General features: G+C 43.6%; 3 protein-coding genes across 10 annotated transcripts; 2 read left to right on the top strand and 1 right to left on the bottom strand.

The window, feature by feature from the left end:
* Window positions 1-545: 545 nt before the first annotated feature.
* On the bottom strand, window positions 546-3324 carry LOC117861220 (B3 domain-containing protein Os06g0194400). Its single transcript, XM_034744742.2, has 7 exons — window positions 3130-3324; window positions 2930-3031; window positions 2779-2810; window positions 2508-2676; window positions 2177-2383; window positions 1561-1643; window positions 546-808 (listed from the first exon to the last, which is right to left on the bottom strand). Exons 1-6 carry the CDS (start codon window positions 3286-3288, stop codon window positions 1599-1601), a joined length of 714 nt encoding a protein of 237 aa, XP_034600633.1. The 5' UTR covers window positions 3289-3324; the 3' UTR covers window positions 546-808; window positions 1561-1598.
* Window positions 3325-5891: 2567 nt separating this feature from the next.
* Window positions 5892-8609, top strand: LOC117862119 (methionine aminopeptidase 1B, chloroplastic). Of its 8 annotated transcripts, none has more exons than XM_034745631.2 (10): window positions 5892-6051; window positions 6142-6275; window positions 6368-6604; window positions 6687-6848; window positions 7082-7123; window positions 7256-7327; window positions 7419-7498; window positions 7767-7861; window positions 7987-8004; window positions 8133-8609. In XM_034745631.2, exons 1-10 carry the CDS (start codon window positions 5973-5975, stop codon window positions 8279-8281), a joined length of 1068 nt encoding a protein of 355 aa, XP_034601522.1. In that variant the 5' UTR covers window positions 5892-5972; the 3' UTR covers window positions 8282-8609. The 8 variants fall into 8 exon arrangements, with proteins under 8 accessions (XP_034601522.1, XP_034601526.1, XP_034601527.1 ...); XM_034745635.2 differs by having other exon boundaries at window positions 7957-8004; window positions 8114-8226; XM_034745636.2 differs by having other exon boundaries at window positions 8114-8139.
* A 1563-nt stretch (window positions 8610-10172) lies between these two features.
* LOC117860331 (uncharacterized) lies at window positions 10173-14850 on the top strand. Its single transcript, XM_034743603.2, has 2 exons — window positions 10173-10672; window positions 12595-14850. Exons 1-2 carry the CDS (start codon window positions 10670-10672, stop codon window positions 14821-14823), a joined length of 2232 nt encoding a protein of 743 aa, XP_034599494.2. The 5' UTR covers window positions 10173-10669; the 3' UTR covers window positions 14824-14850.
* The last annotated feature ends 206 nt before the right edge of the window (window positions 14851-15056 follow it).

The following is a 15056-nucleotide window of genomic DNA, read 5'->3' as shown; positions in this document are numbered from 1 at the left end:
TGAACTAGAGTGGATGTGGATCCATGGATCTATCCACGCCTACCCTGTGCTGGAAAGGCCGAAGGGTGTCAAGATCTAGTTTGCACAGAACGGCAATGCATCACCTGAGAAGTGTAGGTGAAAAGAGAGAAATGGTGTAGGCACCAAAATGGCCAAACGATTGTCGTTAAAATTAGCAGAACAACGTTATGCTCTTGCAATGTCAGATACACACTTCTATATGAGTATTACTCCCACAAAGTCAAGCACTAAATTTTGAAACAAAAAACTTTTTAACAGCAAACATACATGTTCATTGTACCAGAACATCTCTAATTGTCCTGTCACACTCTTGGGTTCCTGCCTTGCCTGTACAGCTGCAAAGAGAGACAGAGAGGATGATCTAAATCATTTTGACAGTTTGTCTCGGGGCACCCCACTCTAAAGACTGAACAAGACTGAACATTGGGACCACAAAGCTAATATTAGAGGGGGGCAAATAGCTATGAAATATGAACCACGCAGACACAGAACAGACTGAACATCACTGAAACGGATCCAAGAGAAACCAGAACAGGCATCAATTTGCCAAATGAGGTCAATTGCCAGCAACATCCCCTTACTGCCTTACATGGTGCAGATTTCTGAACCGTGTAAGTGGTAGACCCAAGTCCACAAATTAGCAACTGCTACATACTAGGTTAAGTAGATATTTCAAGAATCAGTATTTTTGCCACACAAAAGGTTGAAGACGCCAAGCAATCTCCATATGCCCAAGCTTGTTCCATCCAGTTTACACTGGTTTTGTCCAGTGCGCCAATTTCCTGAACTGAGAATGGAAATGGGAAAAGGTAAGCAGTCATCATCATGAGTTCATGTCAGGCATGTCCATTCAAAGTAGCAAATTCATTGTCCTCAAACTTTTGCTAATTATTACAAAATGTCAGAAGTTAAACTCACTCGCAAAGTCAGAAGACAATAGGCAGACACTGCAGCAAGTAATTAGCATTTCCAACAACGGCTAAAACAATATAACTTCCGATAACAACTAAAAAATAACTTGCCAATGTTACAGAAACGTAGTATTTGACCAAAAGAATTGAAGAAATGATATTATGTAAAAGTACCTTATCTACTGCTAAACTACAAAAGAAAGGTGGATCACAGAGTTCAAATATTGATGAAATGTTTCTGGAACTAAAGGGAACGGAGAATCTGATTGTACACCCCAAAAACCTTTACAAGCTTACAAGAATTCAAATAACCACCAGAACATCTTATAGTTTCTCAGTTCAGGCCTTCTTATTAGACATTGCGCTAATAACTTGGACAAACAGAAGCCATCTGCCCTACAGATATTCGCTTTTCAATGTTGCTACTTTTAAAGCTCTAGATAAGTTCACTAAAACTCTGCATTTATTCTTGTATTTTCACAAATGGAAGTGACATGATAAGGGTTAAGTTTTTGGATGAAATCAAATCTGAAAGTCTGAAACCAACTTGGAAGTGGGAGAATTGGCCAAAATCTCTTGGTATGAAACACTCACTCAATCATCGCAAACAACAAAGGTCCCATTTTACCTGAGCTCCAACCACCATATTAGAAGCTACTAGTTTCATCAGTCCTCATTTTTGTAGTAGGAACGTGCTCTAATTATGTAGACCTGCACCATTTGCATAACTTTGCTCAGTCAGCTGTAAAATATATAGATTACTCCTAGTTAGTCCTTAAGGACTCAATCCAATGGTACTGGCACAACATTACAGATAGCAGGCCATGAGAACATCTGACAATAACCACATAACTTTGGCCCATTTTCAATTAGACAAATTTTGCGCAAATGTGCATTATTTTCTGCAAATAGAGCAAGTTTGAAACAAGCTACATTTTTATTCCTTTCTAAATAATCTTGATTCCATAAATTTCAATTATAGTTAAGAAGAAAGTAGATATGTCAAGTGGCTCTATACAGAAATTCAGATATGTGGCATAAGCAATCTGCAGAAATTTATGTAACACAATTGCAACAAGTCTTCACATCACTACTTGTCTACTTGTACTTGGATACTTGGGTTGAACAACTATTGGGCAAAAGTTCCCTGTGAACAACTATTGGGCAAAAGTTCCCTGGAACATCCATGAAAAGGGTCGCCAATCAGCCAGGCATTCTTGTTATGCAAAACAAATCTCACTCACCTTGAACTTTGTCCGCTCGATCAACTGGAAGATCAAGCAATCTCCATCAACCAGCTTGTGCTCAATGGAGAAACCTCTCCATCCGGCACTGAGGCCCATCTTCCTGGCGAGGTAGAGCGTGTCAGACTCGTCATCCTCCTCATCCACCAGCGTGATGGTCTCGTCACGCTTCGGCAGGTGCTTCCGGCAGAACGGCGTTGGGAGGCCCTGCAATTTCACCAGCCCATTAAACAAGAATCAACCTCTTGGGAGATGAATGATAGTCGAATTGACAGCAGCACATGATCGGCACGCATCAGATCGGAGCTTCCGCTACTTTATTAATTATTACCAGCCAGAAGCCTCCGGTGACATGGGACTGGGTCATGGGCTTCACGAAGATAGGGAAGCGAGAGCCCAGCTCTTCCTCCAGCTCCTCGGCCTTCGTGATGGCGTGGGTCCTCTCCTCGTCGGTCGCGTACACCCGGTTGTCCAGATCCTTCCTCCCCGAGCTGTACGTCCTGCCGCTCAAGAACAACAGCAAACAAATCAAGGTTTCTACTGCTGGCACGAATCATCATGGACGGATCGCCAGATTGGGGAGGAGGAATCCATGCGCGTACCTCCTAACCTTTCTCCCGAAATCCAGAACCTCCTGCACACGCACAAAAACACATCAAAGACGAGTTCTTGATCTCACTGCCGTGATTTACTCGCAAAGGAAAGGGGAAAAGGTGAAATCTTTGGTCGAGCGTATGATTCTTGGACACCTACCTCGCGGTACTTGGGCTTATCGGGGAGGTTGGCGACCCGGCCGGACCGCCGGAGCGGCTCCGCGGCGGCGTCCCGCGGCACCCGCGCCTTCCGCTTCTTGGCCTGCAGAAACGCCGATTGGGATAACGTAAACCTAGAAAAAAGGAAGATAGATCCACACAAGAAATAGCCGGGCTATTGGCCAAGCAATTGGAACCCACCGGCGAGGGCTTGACGGCGGCTTCTCTGACGGCGGCGGAGAGGTGGTGGAGCTGGAGCTCCTCGAGCTTGCGCTTGTTCGCCTCCACCTGCCTCCGCCGCTGCTCCTCGTACGACACCGCCTCCGCCGCCATCTCCTTCCTCTGCGCCTTCCTCCCCATTCCGATTTCTTTGGGTTTTGTTTGGGAAGCAGAACGGAATGGGGGAGCAGAGAAAAGGGGAGCGCCCGGAGACAAGGAACGGGAGGAATCGCGCACCCGGTCCATGAACCGGTGGCACCAGGACCTTTCGTTTCTGGGATCAGCATGGTCGTCAGTTAGCTTTGGTGTATGGACCGGGTGCACGGAGGAGGAGACGAACGGCTCCAGATTCAAATTTTGAACTCCGCAGACGAGGGGGTTCTGCTGTGGGTTTCGAGGAAGTGGGGGAACACGGGCGGAGTTAAATGTGGGGCCCACCTGTCTGCCAGTGTTACTCGCGGTTTTACGGGGAGACAATTTCCATTTGACACTGTACAATGAACGAGTGGTTCCGCTCTTAAAATTTTTTCCTTCCGTCCGACTTGAACTTTGATTCCTCATTTGATATTCCCGTTCATTTTAACTCGGGTAAACAGTAACATGTGGATACTTATTTTATTAAACAAAAACGACATCCAAATCACCTCTAAAATTCATGAAACCTTTTGTAGTTATATAAAAGATTGAGATTAACTCATTTTATAAAAACACATATATATCATTTAAAATCTTTAAACTCATCAAAATACGCTACTTTTAAAGATTATGCAAAAAAATACGTAAACATACCCAATATCACTAAAACAAGTAATTATAAATTATTATCCATAATAATTTACATAGATAAATACTAATTTATTTAATAAAAAATATTTTTTAAATAACTTAAAATTTTTATTTGCGACTTGTCAAATATAATAATTTTATAAATTGCATAAATGTGCGACTAGAAAATTGGGTATTTTTACGTATTTTTTGGAAAGTGTTTTTATGCTATAAAAATTCACAAAATCTTTAAAGGTAGCATATTTTTGTGAATTTTAATTTATGATTTTAAATGATATATGTGTTTTACACTAAAAAAATTTCATGAATTTTGGAGGTGATTTGGATGTCATTTTGTTTAGTAAAATTGGGTGGAAATATCCACAAGTTACTCACCCAAGTTAACCAAAGTTCAAGTCAGTGTCAAATAAGGAAGGAAGAAAATTTGAAGATAAAAAAAGAACCACTCATTATATGAGTGTCAAATAGTGAATTCTCTCATAATCATACTGTTAACCTTCCATTCACGAAAACGCATCGCTGCTTGATGTGCTCGCCAAAACTGTTTGGGCTGATCGCCGCCGCGAGCCAGCGCATAGTAAGGCACAAGACCTGCTCGACATAGAGCCCATGGCCATGCTTATGCGTACATGATCTGTCAGAATGCATCAATTGGCCCTGTTCACTTCAGCTTATAAGCCGGCTGAAAAGCTGAAATGGCTGATTTGTTGTGAGAGGAAAACACTGTTTGGTGGCTGATAAGCCAGCTGAATAAGCTGAAGCGAACAGGCCAAATAAAGGGGGTGTTTGGATCTTTAGTCCGGACTAAAATTTATGTCACATTCAATATTCGAAGGCTCATTAGGAGGACTAAACATGAGCTAATTATAAAACTAATTACACAGATGGAGGCTAATTCCCGAGATGAATCTATTAAGCCTAATTAATCCATCATTAGCACATGTTTACTGTAGCACCACATTGTCAAATCATGGACTAATTAGGCTTAATAGATTCGTCTCGCAAATTAACCTCCATATGTGCAATTGATTTTGTAATTGATCTATATCTAATACTAATTATTATCTAAACATTCGATGTGATAGTAATTTTAGGTGCTTCTAGGGAACCAAACGGGGTCAAAGTCCGCACTCCTCCTTGCTTCCTGGCTGCATAAAATCACCAGTATGTATATTGCTTTGCTTTTATTTTTCATGGACTCTGAAAACATGAAAAGGATATGATACAACAAGCTCTTTCTACATGTTATTTCGTACCACATTTAGCACCTACGTGTCATTTCGTACCCCATTTAGTTACAATGCAATTGTACTTTGAAATTATCCCCAATAACATCCTATTTAGCTCATCCTGCGTGTCATACCATATTTATATTAAACTAGATTGCGAAATATTTTTTCCATCCTGAGCATATTTAATGTACGAGCATATTTGCTAGTTAGGGGGGTGTTTGATTAAACTTTAGCAGGGTCACATGAGATGTTCGGATGCTAATTAGAAAGATTAAATATGAGCTAATTACAAAACTAATTGCACAGATAGAGTCTAATTCGCAAGACGAATCTATTAAGGCTAATTAATCCATCATTAACAAATGGTTACTGTAGCACCACATTGTCAAATCATGAACTAATTAGGCTTAATAGATTCATCTCACGAATTAGACTCCATCTGTATAATTAGTTTTGTAATTAGACTATATTTAATACTTCTAATTAGTATCCAAACATTCGATGTGACAGGTGCTAAAATTTAGCACGGTGTTTCCAAACATCCCCTTAGTTACAATAGTCGACGATTCCACCGTTGAAATCAAAGGATGTTTGCAAAATGTTTGTGTTGTCAGTTGCGGGCGAAGTATCCGGTTTGACAGCTCGGGGGAAAAAAAATCAAAGGACTAAGATATTTTTTTAGCTCATTCCTAAATATGATATTTGTTTCAGAAAACAATTCTAGAAAAATATCATCCCTCCACCTGCCCTCGTCTTATCCTCACCCACTTCCGCCGTCGGCGGCCGACTTGCAACCCAACAACGGCGATGGCGGTGAGGGTCCCGGCGGCGGAGCTCAAACAGCACCCCTCGTCGCCGTTCACCGCATCCCGCTGCCGCAGTCCACGTGCGTGCCTGTCCTTTCTCACTCGTCTCTAAAGTCTAACCCGCCATTCCTTTCTAGCATTTTCCTGTTCCCACCGCTGCTTCCCTGCAGGCGACGCCGCCCTTCCGGCGCCTCTCCGGGTGGCATCCAGAACGCCGCGGCGGCCGGAGGTATCCAACAGGATCATCTGCCGGTGCACATACACAGCGATACTTCCAATTTATGCCCAAAATTTGCGCAAAAGTGTAATAATACAATAAAAGTTTCTCACAATTTCTTCCAAAAAAAAGTTTCAGACAACTGCAAACACCTGCATTCTGACACGATCAAATTGAAGGGCTGCAGAGCTGCAGGGCATAGGGGGAGCCAGGAGGAGGGAGCCGCTGGGCGTGGAGCGGTCAGCGCGCGCCTCCCGGTGCCGGACCACATCCCCCGGCCTCCCTACGTTGGCACTGACGCCATCCCGGACGTGTGCCCCGACCGGCAGGTGCACGACGGCGAGAGCATCATGCGTATGCTGGACGCCTGCGAGCTCGCCGCCCGAGTTCTGCAGTATGCAGGAACACTGGTCAAAGTGAGTAGTGAGTATTTTGCAGATCTGATTCGGCCTCTGTGGAGAAATTTGTGACTGGTGTGTTTTTCTTTATTCTGCGCAGCCGGCTGTGACGACGGATGAGATTGACCGAGCTGTGCATCAGATGATCATCGACGCAGGCGCCTACCCTTCTCCCCTTGGATACGGTGGGTTTCCGAAGAGTGTCTGCACGTCAGTGAACGAGTGCACCTGTCATGGAATCCCTGATTCTCGCGAGCTACAGGTTGATCGATTTTTTTGGCTTTGAATTGCTTTAAGTGTAGCAGTTAATCAGATGCATTTCTTGTTGAGCCATAGAAGCAGAATAACATACTATAGTTAGTAAATATTCTCGTAAGTAACTAGATTGCATTATAACAATTGCAAACTAGCTCTGAAACAAGATGTGTCAGCTGGTACAATTGCTGAACTTAATTTTGAGCTGAACAGTTATGCTTGCTTCCACTGACCTTGCAGGATGGAGATATTATCAACATTGATGTTACTGTCTACTTGAACGTATGTGCTACAGCTGTTCTTTTCCTTATCAGCCACCATGTTCCTTACCTTCTCATCGCTCTGTTCTAATGTAGTTGATATGGTCATTGCTAATCTTCTCGCTTTGTAAAGTGACATGGAGTGTTGCTCCAGGGATATCATGGGGACACCTCAAGAACATACCTCTGTGGAGATGTTGATGAATCTACTAAACAACTTGTCAAGGTGTAATTCTGCTGTTCCATCTTCTGACTACTTACCTAACACATTGTCTGAGCCTGTATCTGAATAACCTGCCTTTTTTGGTCTGTAACAGGTCACTGAAGAGTGCATGATGAGGGGCATATCAGCCTGCAGGCATGGTGCTAGTTTCAAGGAAATCGGGCAGAGAATAAGGTCTTGATCTGTCTTATATGAAACATAAATTAGCATGAATCTTCTGAGGCTTTGTTGACTTTTGGAAAGATGATTTTTTTTACACCAGTTTCTAAGTAGTATAATACATTCTGGTGACACTGCAAATCATTTGAATAGCAGGTGTATTGTTAGGAATCTTGACAGCTTGCATATTGTCTGACTAAAGTGCACATAGTTTTAAAGCTGAAAATTTCCATTTCCATGGAAGTTGGTCTTTTCAGTAATGGCTCTGCTTTGGTTGTTTCAGTGAGCATGCCAGCAAGTACGGATACGGCATTGACCCCTTTGTTGGGCATGGCATTGGGAGGATATTCCATTGTGAACCCATCATATGGAGCACATGTAAGTAACCTCATTCAGTTGTTCATACCGTTTTCAGATCATTGTGGTAAATTCAGTCAAGCTATGAACTGAACTGAACACACATCCGATTGTAGACGATTACGAGCCGGGTTTCATGGTTGCAGGCCAGACGTTCACAATCGGTACGCCCTCTGTTCATCTCCATGATGTCTAGTCTTCCCTTCCAGTTCCAGGGGTCCATGATTTTGCTTCGACGATCAATCCTTGTATCAGAATTTACTGAATGAGTAGTGTGACTGAATGCGTGCAGAGCCAACGCTGTCAATGGGGAGCACGCAGTGCGTGGTGTTGGATGACGGCTGGACGGCGGTGGCGGCGGACGGCAGCCTCAGCGCGCAGTTCGAGCACACCGTGCTGGTCACCCGCGACGGCGTGGAGATCCTCACAGGGTGTCCGTAGCGGGCATCAGATCATGAAATCAGGGTGGAAATTTGCTACCGTCGTCGCTGACGGACGGACGACGTGCAGGCGTGATGGTATCGTTAGAGGATTTTGGCAGAATGAAGCTGCACTGCAGCAGCACAAGGGGATGCACGAGATTGCTGTGACGTGATTGTCACACACCCAATTTTAAAATCTATATGTATAACAGGACCTAATTTTATACATATAGTGATACTAAGTGAATAACAACAATAGTATTAGTGACATATAGTGATATTATAAGTGAATAACAGCAACGGTATCACGTAAAGAATAAGAGATTATATTAGAGATTTATGCTTAATCTTGGAAACGGAGGTTTCGAACTTCACAGGCAATCGATTGGGAGCTACGTATGTTTAGAACTTAGCATCATCTTAATAAAATTTTACACAGCTTCTTCTTCTGAGCAGCAATAAGTAAGAGTGGGTATATTTGTTGATACTCAGGTCACAAGAAATAATCAGAATATGGACGTACTAGCGTCCGGACGTTCGGTAATTTTTTTTATCGGACGCTCCGTCGCAACATTGAACAATAACTATCGAAACATCAAAAATCAACACTTGCAACACGAGGATTGCAATACCTTTACGTGCATGAAACATCTCGTACCGCTTCTGCAACATTCAAAACAGACACATTGCAATAACATAAAAAGCATCTCTTACAGCATTGCAACAACGAAAGAATAAGAGACCGAAACAAAGAAAACAACTATATGTAACATCATGAACAAGTTGGTGCAACACCCGATTGCTGGCAAGTCGGACTGTTGCAAAACAGATGAAACATCAAAAGCCACTGTTGCAACATCCCAAAATAACTAATGCAACACCAGGAGGTACCTATTGCAACATGGAGCCGTCAGTAGGCGCGAGCTTCTGCTGCTCCGGTTCGCTACGACGTCGAGCATCACGCGGAGGAGACGGAGCCCGCTCAGATCCATGATGACCAGCCTGCCCGTCGTCGGCCGAAGGAGAGGAGACGCTACCGGATACGGGGGGCGCCGCCGGCCGGGGTAGGGGAGGGTCAGGGGCTTGCTTGGATCTCACTGGGATCGGGAAGAGGGCTATCGGATCTGCGGGCGTTGGACGCTCCCGGTGGGTGAGGACGCCGGAGTGGGGGAGGGGCGCCGCCGGAGTGGGCGAGGAGGATGCCGAGGTGGGGGACGAGGCCGCTGGGGTGGGGGAGTGCACCCACCTAGGCATCCACCTCAGCTCCATCTGCAGCACGGGATTGATGCGGGGATGAGAATGAAGGCTGCAGCGGTGGTGAGGAGCACAGAGGATAAAGAGCAGAAGGAGCAGAGGATAACATATGCCTGTCGGTGGAAACGAACGTGTGGACGAGAATGAGGTGGGCCTGGCGGAGCGTCCGGACGCCGGACGCCCGTAGCCTAGCATTTCCGATCAGAATAATGATTTAAGTCCATCTTCCAATTTATTAATCATGTGAGGGTACATACCGCTTTTGACCATGTAGGCCCATTAGAACCATAATCCCTCGTGGATCAATTATCTCGTGGGCCTTAAGTCCAAATTGTTATGATTTCCTCTTGAGCACATCACCTGCGTTCTAAACTGGAAAACGATTATGTGGGGTATCGTACGATCTCACAGAGAAGGTTTTGAAGCAGTTCGACTTCCTTTGCGTTCAGGGACACATATGCATTCGGTGCAAAACTCTTAATGAAAAACGTGCTGGCAAGTTTGCGTTCAGGGACATATACAGACTTGGAATTAAATCTCTTGCAGAAAAAATTCATTCCCTCTCTTCCACCCCATCCTCCATATGGTTAAGGTTGTTCGTAGGGTTCTAATGCATCTCCCAATAACCCTCTCCAAGAGGAACCTTGGTACCATTATCCTCAATGTTAACATTTGACTCTTCCTTACTACCAAAGCAATGCCACATGTTCTCCTCACGTTGTGCTGTCCCTTCGTCTTAGCGGCAAAGAAGACTGGAACAACATTCCTAAAAGAGGTGTGATGGAGAACAGCTAAGCTTTAGCCATAGGCCACAATGCAGCCGTGAATCACTTTTGAAGCCTCCATTTGCTGCCCCTTTTAGAACTAGAATACCTTAACAAGAATACGTAAGTGAAGAGGAAGAGCAACGCATAAAGAAAGACTACTGATGACAGGCAAGAAAAGGTGCCCCGGACAGGAACTATTAAGCATTAGTGTGCCTATATCCTCCGGAAGTAATTTCATGAACACATCCTGGTCCGTTCAAGAGGAGATGGAGCTCTTCCAGTAACATTTGCAGCATCCAGAGAGAAGGCCAATCTGTAGTGTAAAGGTGCTAGAAGGCTCGAGCAACAGGGAAACTGAACTCGTGGTGGAAGGAAGCAAAAGCAATATGGTATGCGACTGTCAAAAAAATCAATCAATTCACTTGTTGCAATGATAATTCATTATTTTCTTGTAGTTCTTTTTTCTGCCACGATACTAGCTCTCCAATGAGTACGCCTAAAAGCCTTAGTACTTCGTTTGCCCTTCATGACTGGAGGACATAACTCTATTCCTATAGTCGAGGCATTTCATTCCTATAGTCTCACAAATTCCAATTCTAAATATAAGTGAATTTGGCCTTCTTTGTAATCCTATACAAATATAAGTCCATCAACAACTTCAAGACATCTTTCATTTTACTTTCTCTTTCCAGCTTAGCCCCTGTTCAAGATATTTCTAATTGATGGAGTAAACATGTCAACACATTATTTAGGGTGTGTTTTGGGAGGAATAATCTCCTACTAGATGGAATATCCCATCACGAACCTATGTCATGAATTTTGTTTGGATGACTCAATCCATATATTTATACTAATCATGTTCTTAATTATGGGGGATGAGCAAGTAATGTATTAAGCCCCATTCCGTTCCTCAGACCAAAGAAAAATGTAAGGAGTGACAAGGTGATGTATCACCTCATTTAAACAAACACCTTGTTAATCTCCATGACTGAGTCCAAATGAACTTATATTTGCCTTATTTAAAACATGGCAATCACATGGTTAAAGTTTCATATTGTTTAAGGTACAGTTTTACATGCAGAGGGAGTTGGGTCTCGAGTCTTACTCTGGCCTGTTCTGATTTTACTGGAATCAATATTGGAATCCAGTTCATATTCAAAACGTGTCCCTTCATATTTCATCAATAATTTAGAAGTAATATAGGCAACTGTTAAATACGTGTCATAAAGTCGGGGGCAAATAAAGGTACAGTTAACTACATCTTGGATGATAATGTTTATTAGTTATTTGTTTCACTGTCGAGAAACCATCCAATTTGCATTTAGAGAAAATTCTACAGAATTGACTAAACCATCAGCTCACATGTAAATAACCCTTGGAAAAAAGAAGTCAGATATCATGTAGCTATGTACTTATAAGCATTTCTTACGTACACTACTACAGAAACACCCGTCCTTGTTGGAAATTGAAACAGGCATGAATAAGACATCTGCTGGTTCATACCATGAGCAGGTGATAATAAACCCATCGAGTATTATAAACAAGCAAGCATAGTAATATACCTATACAAACCGGAATGGATTGTTACTGCAATTTAAGTTAGAGGTTTTAAAAATCCATAACTTTTCTATATACCCTCAGATAAAGAATTGATGAGATCTATAACTTTCTAGTTGAAATATTTTTATCTGAAATTGTTTAGATGCCTAAACAAATAACCAAAGGTTTTGACAATATTGATCAAAAGGGAAAAATATTGTATTGCTGTGAGCAATTAGTGTTAGGTGGGTCTAGTGCTTTAATTCTCCATTTATGAGGTTTTAGAGGAAGGACTCTAAAACAGGGCTATATCCTCTAAATTGTAGATGGACACAAATAGTTGTACCATACCTCAAAATGCTAGTCTGCTATAGATGAAGATTTAAAACCTGGGTGGGAAGATAATGCTTGTGCGCGAGGCATATGGTTGGATTTGACTTGTGAACAGCACGTTTGAAAATTTGTGTAACCATGTGGGGGGAACATATGGTCCTGTTGGTGTGGCTTGGACAAATAAAGATATTTTTCTTGACCTTTTGTAGGACCAACTAAAGGTAAATTCTTGTCTGATTATCTTTGCCTTTGGGCATTGCATGAACAAGAGGGATTATGTGTTCCATACAGTAGTGATGTCATGAAACTAAATATGTTAAATTGGTCCAGAAAAGACCAATAATTTGATAAAACAGTGTAGTGCCAACAATTAGCAAACATGGATTATGGTTAAATTGGTATCCCGCCTTACAGTTACAACATATCTCCTTATTTCAAGGTGGGTTATCGCCGCATGGGGAACATGGAGCAGAACTTGGGAAATGTAACCTCAGCCTCAGCAATCTTGTTGCATCAACTGAGTGACATGTGGAAGAGCCCTAGGGGAACCGTGGTCCGGATCGAGGCATTGGCATTGCTGGCCATTGCCCTCTCCTTCTTCCTTGCTGCCTTTGGCTCCTTTCGTCGCAGGTCCGGTCACTGGTTCATCCAAAAGGGCACCCTGGCTGCAAATGTGTTATCTCTGTCCCTGGGGACGTACAGCATTGGACTAATGCAGTCTTCATCAGTGAAGAGCGAGGTGTACCCCTTCTGGGCTGTCTCCATGCTCACCCTCTTTTGCTGCATTGACCCAGTTACAGCCTATGGCCTTGAGTACAAGAGCCAGCTCTGGAAGATGCTCTATCAGCTTTTCCTCTACTGTGGGTATGTGCTGCTGGTTAGTATCTTGACCATCTCCAGTGACATTGGTTACATAGCCATCGGCATGCTGTCTGCCATCACCTTCATCAAGGGCTTTCATAGGTCCCTAGCGCTTATGATGCCAAGCATTGAGCGGGATATGATCCAAATGATTGCACAGGTTATGGCAGCAGAAGTTCTAGGTCACTCAACAAGAGCTGATGATTTGAATCAACTAAGTTGTCCAGATGACCTTATCGGGTACAACTATGTTGTCCACTGGCCCCTTGACAAAAGCAAGGCAAAATTCCTGCCAGCAACGACGACATCATCGCCTGTTGACGTCGTCACAATAGACAAGATATTGCAATGCAATGAGGTCCATTTCTTGAGTGATGTGTGCCTGTCCTTCTCCCTATCTCATTTGTTGCAGCGCCGTTTCTATCGGTTGAACTGTGTAGAAACAAAGCATTTGGTTGCCCGCAAGTTCGTCTTGGAAGGGCTTCTGCTGAGCAGGGATGGGGCTATCGATTACAAGAGGGCGTTTAAGGTGATCGAAGTTGAGTTGGCTTTCCTTTATGATACCTTCTTCACCGGCAATGCATTCCTTCACTATTATGAATCAAAAGGCACGACTATTTGGGGATTAGCTTCAATCACAGGGATATGTTTTGTTGGAGTAGCAGCTGTCATATCTGGGACGACGAGGAGTACCCAAACACGTACTACTCCTGGTGGCACCATCATTGTTGACACCACCACAATAGACCTTATCATTACACTAGTAATCTTTGTGTCTCTAGCATTGCTGCAATTTTGGCATTTGATACGCTGTTGGTCATCAAATTGGGCCAGGGTTGCATTTGCCTGTGACTACATAAAAAATGGTAAGCAGCTAAGCCATCTGATGAGGTTAAGGCGCTGGGTTTTACAAAGGATTGACTGTGACAAGAGTCACCTTTGGCAAAATAAGCTTGGGCAATATTCATTGATCGAATCCATCACCGCGACAGAGCACAACAAGTTACTCAGCATGCTCGGGGGTTGTCTTCACCAAATGTGTTCCCGGTTTCTAGGGATTCTTGGATTGCAGTACATTGAACAAGCTTTCCGGGAGATGTTGGGTGTGAAGACAGGGGATGCCATTGAGCTGCATGCTGATGTGAAGGAGGCCATCGTTGATTTCATTATAAGCAGGAAATGCAACCTACAGAATTGGCCATCGTCATTGGATAGAATTGGATGTCCTGTCGATCGTTTTCTTTTTTTTCCTGACCATGCTGTCACTATTATGAGGGGGCATATTGCGACGTGTTACTGTGAACTAGTGATGCGCAAGGAAAAAGGATTCTCTGTTCAAGACGAGGGTGCTGAGGAGATTGTAAAGAAGAATCATGGTGTGGCCACGGCTCTGTCCAAATATTGTGCATACCTGATGGTTTCCGCGCCACGGCTACTCCACAGAGATCACCTGGGAACTGAATCTGTGTACAACGAAGTTGCACAGGCGGCAAGGATGATATCTCTGCATGGGGTGAACGACAAGTTGGAGGCAATGAGAAGGCTGGGGGAAGATGACGACGACAAATCAGGTTGGGGACCCAGAATCTTCCTGCAGGGTGTGGCGTTTGGGAAGTGCCTGGAAACAATGCCTAAGCGTTGGGAGGTGCTAGCAGAATTCTGGGTTGGCGCGTTGCTGTATGCGGCGCCATCCGACAATGCGGAGGATCACATAGAGTGCCTCGCGCAGGGCGGCGAGTTCATCACCCACCTGTGGGCTTTATTCTCTCACGCCGGCATACTAAACTGGAGAGGTAATGATTTTTGAGTAATGCCCTCATAGAGCTCCTGCATATGATCATGATCTGGTTTATTGTGCGTGCCCTTTAATTATGTTCATCTCCATACAATAAGTACAAAGCACTTGTTGTGCTTGGCATCTAGATCGTCTACATAAGACTTAATTTGCTACACTTGTGAGATGGACTCAAATGATTTGTCTATGCGATCTGCCGAACTATGAAGCATGAACCACTTGTGCCCTAAAATCTTGCGAGATGA

The sequence above is a fragment of the Setaria viridis genome, chromosome 6 (assembly GCF_005286985.2).
Source record: "Setaria viridis chromosome 6, Setaria_viridis_v4.0, whole genome shotgun sequence".
NCBI classification, from domain to species: Eukaryota; Viridiplantae; Streptophyta; class Magnoliopsida; order Poales; family Poaceae; genus Setaria; species Setaria viridis.
Note: the sequence above shows the minus strand (reverse complement) of the source record. Positions and strands in the feature narration are given on the sequence as shown.